This window comes from Heloderma suspectum, chromosome 6 (assembly GCF_057233095.1).
Source record: "Heloderma suspectum isolate Gila_16-S chromosome 6, 16-S_ref, whole genome shotgun sequence".
In the NCBI taxonomy this organism is placed as follows: domain Eukaryota; kingdom Metazoa; phylum Chordata; class Lepidosauria; order Squamata; family Helodermatidae; genus Heloderma; species Heloderma suspectum.
This window is the reverse complement of record NC_139463.1, coordinates 112,876,290-112,878,762: the sequence shown is the minus strand read 5'-3', so window position 1 is coordinate 112,878,762 and position 2,473 is coordinate 112,876,290. Positions and strand designations below refer to the sequence as shown.

At 41.1% G+C, this 2,473-nt stretch overlaps 1 protein-coding gene across 1 annotated transcript; it reads right to left on the bottom strand.

The window, feature by feature from the left end:
- Positions 1-439: 439 nt before the first annotated feature.
- LOC146342568 (vomeronasal type-2 receptor 26-like) lies at positions 440-1,348 on the bottom strand. The gene has a single exon (XM_084808602.1). The coding sequence runs from the start codon at positions 1,337-1,339 to the stop codon at positions 440-442; it is 900 nt and encodes a 299-aa protein (XP_084664728.1). The 5' UTR covers positions 1,340-1,348.
- Between the last annotated feature and the right edge of the window lie 1,125 nt (positions 1,349-2,473).

Here is a 2,473-nt window from a genome sequence, read left to right as displayed (position 1 = left end):
AGATAGAGGTTGTCCGTCCATTGCAATTGGCTCAAGTACTTTATATTTAAAGAGAGAGCACATCCTGTAACTCCAAGTAATGGGTACAATTCCCTCCTCCAGGCTGTGAGCTTTATTGGAATAAAATCCATGCCATTCTCCGCACATGTCAGTGAAATTTGGGGAGAATGGCCAGGGAGATCATAAAGATCAAGCATTTTTATGAACCAGGCACATACTATACAAGGCTTGGAGTTCAGTTTCTAATAGCTTGCTCATTTCAGAACTGGAAGATTTTTGTTTTTAAAACATCCTATTGACCATTTTCCCACCATCAAATGAAATCCCTGTAGATGTAGATCGGAGGCAATGATTTGGAAAACAATATCTCTAATAGCATGCAGCTGAATACAATGTGACATACCTTTAGCAATTTCTACTAGATACACTGAACAAATCTTTAATTATTTCTGGTTATTAGATATCCTCTGCTGTTCAACTCTGGTTTCAGCAAAATCACATAACATTTGGGGAAGAAGATGCAACCAAGTAACCCAGCACTGGAAGTCAATATGGAGAAGATCTCCACTGCCACCATATATTTCCCCTTGGTACTCAGGTAGGTTGGAACAAAGGACACCCACACACTACAGAAGATTAACATGCTGAAGGTGATAAATTTGGTTTCATTAAAGCTATCTGGTAATTTCCTGGCTAAGAAAGCTACAGTGAAGCTGATAATGGCTAGGAACCACATAAAGCCCAGGACAGAGTAAAACATGACAGTTGAACCTTCATTACATTCCAGTACAATTTCTTTCGTCATTGAGTGCATGTCAAAGTCTGGAAATGGGGTCGAGATGACCAGCCACACACTGCAAATCATAGCTTGAATAAGGGAGCATGAAAGGACAATATAGTTAGCCAAACGTTTCCCCACCCATTTTCTCATACTGGACCCTGGCTTGGTGGCCATGAAAGCTAGAACCACAATGGTGGTTTTGGCCAAGATGGAAGAAACTGCCAGTGAGAAAATCATGGCAAAAGCAGTTTGTCGAAAGAGGCATGCCACCTTTTCAGGGTGGCCAATAAATAAGAAAGTACAAATGAAGGAGAGCAGAAGGGAGATGAGGAGAGTGTAGCTGAGGTTCCTGTTGTTGGCTTTGACTATGGGAGTCTCTTTGTGCTTCATGAAGATTCCAAGCACCAAAGCTGTGATGGAAGCAAAGGAGAGGGAAAAAGTGGCTAAGATGATCCCCAAAGGCTCTCCATAAGACAAGAAGGTTATTTCTTTTGGAACACACTCATCCTTGTTATTGTTTGGATACTGATCCCTAGGGCATTCAAAACAGTCATCCATGTCTGAAAAAGAAAAGGAAAATGTGTACATGGAAGCCTTGTGTATTGTGACTGTTAGAAAGAAAACATAACTATTAGAAAGCCCTGCATAATGGCTGCTATTTATTTATTTATTTATTTATTTATTGCTGCCCATCTGGCTAGCTACCCGGCCATTCTAGGCAGCATACAATACTAATAAAAAATTTACATGTTCAGCTGAACAAAACAACATAACAAAACAACGTAACAAAACAATACTGCTCTAAAAAACCCTAATCCACCCCAAATGCCTGCCTAAACAGCCAGGTTTTTAAAGCCCAGCGGAAGCTCATCAGAGAGGGGGCATGGCAGAGGTCACTTGGGAGGGAATTCCACAGACTGCGGGCCACCACAGAAAAGGCCCTCTTCCTAGTCCTCACCAGTCTAGCTGTCCTGGCTGATGGGACATCCTGACAGAAGGCCTATTGAGGCCGACATCTTTGCTATGACTCTGAAAGCCATGTCTGTACTTTTCTCAATTCATTATTTTAACAAGAGGTCATTTTCAGCTATGATCCAGGAGCAATAGCGGTCTTTGGCCGAATGTCAAGGGGATAGTATTAATCCTGCCATCATTTCCAGATATTATGACCCCTCCCCCTTCTGTAACCCACCATGATATTATGTGGTATATGCAAGTCAACATGTATCTCAGTGGTAATATTAGACTGTATCTTCTTATCGGTAGGACAAATCTGTCAGTTTCACTTTCTACTGCATTTTCTTTTTTAATTTAGCCCTCTGTCAAATTTATTCGATGATCAGAAACCCTGCTGGTTTATAAGACCATACTTAGGGCTATCTCATGTTGGCTCAAACTCCGAAAAAGCTAGGAAATGGTAAGCTAAGGCTGATGCCTTAAAATAAATGTTCTGTGATAGGTAATAATTTTGTGCAATGTAACAAATGGTGCTGGACAAATAGTGCTGGTTCACAATGTACACACCCACACTTTTCATTGGTGTATCAGGTCCAACTCCAGATGGGGAGGATAGATTACTGGGACCCGCAGAGATGGTCCACTTTGTCTTAGTCCTTTATTGCCTTAAAAAGTATCTGCCCCTTACTGGATTTCTAGGGGAATCCTTATAAGCAATTACTTTCCTTATATTTG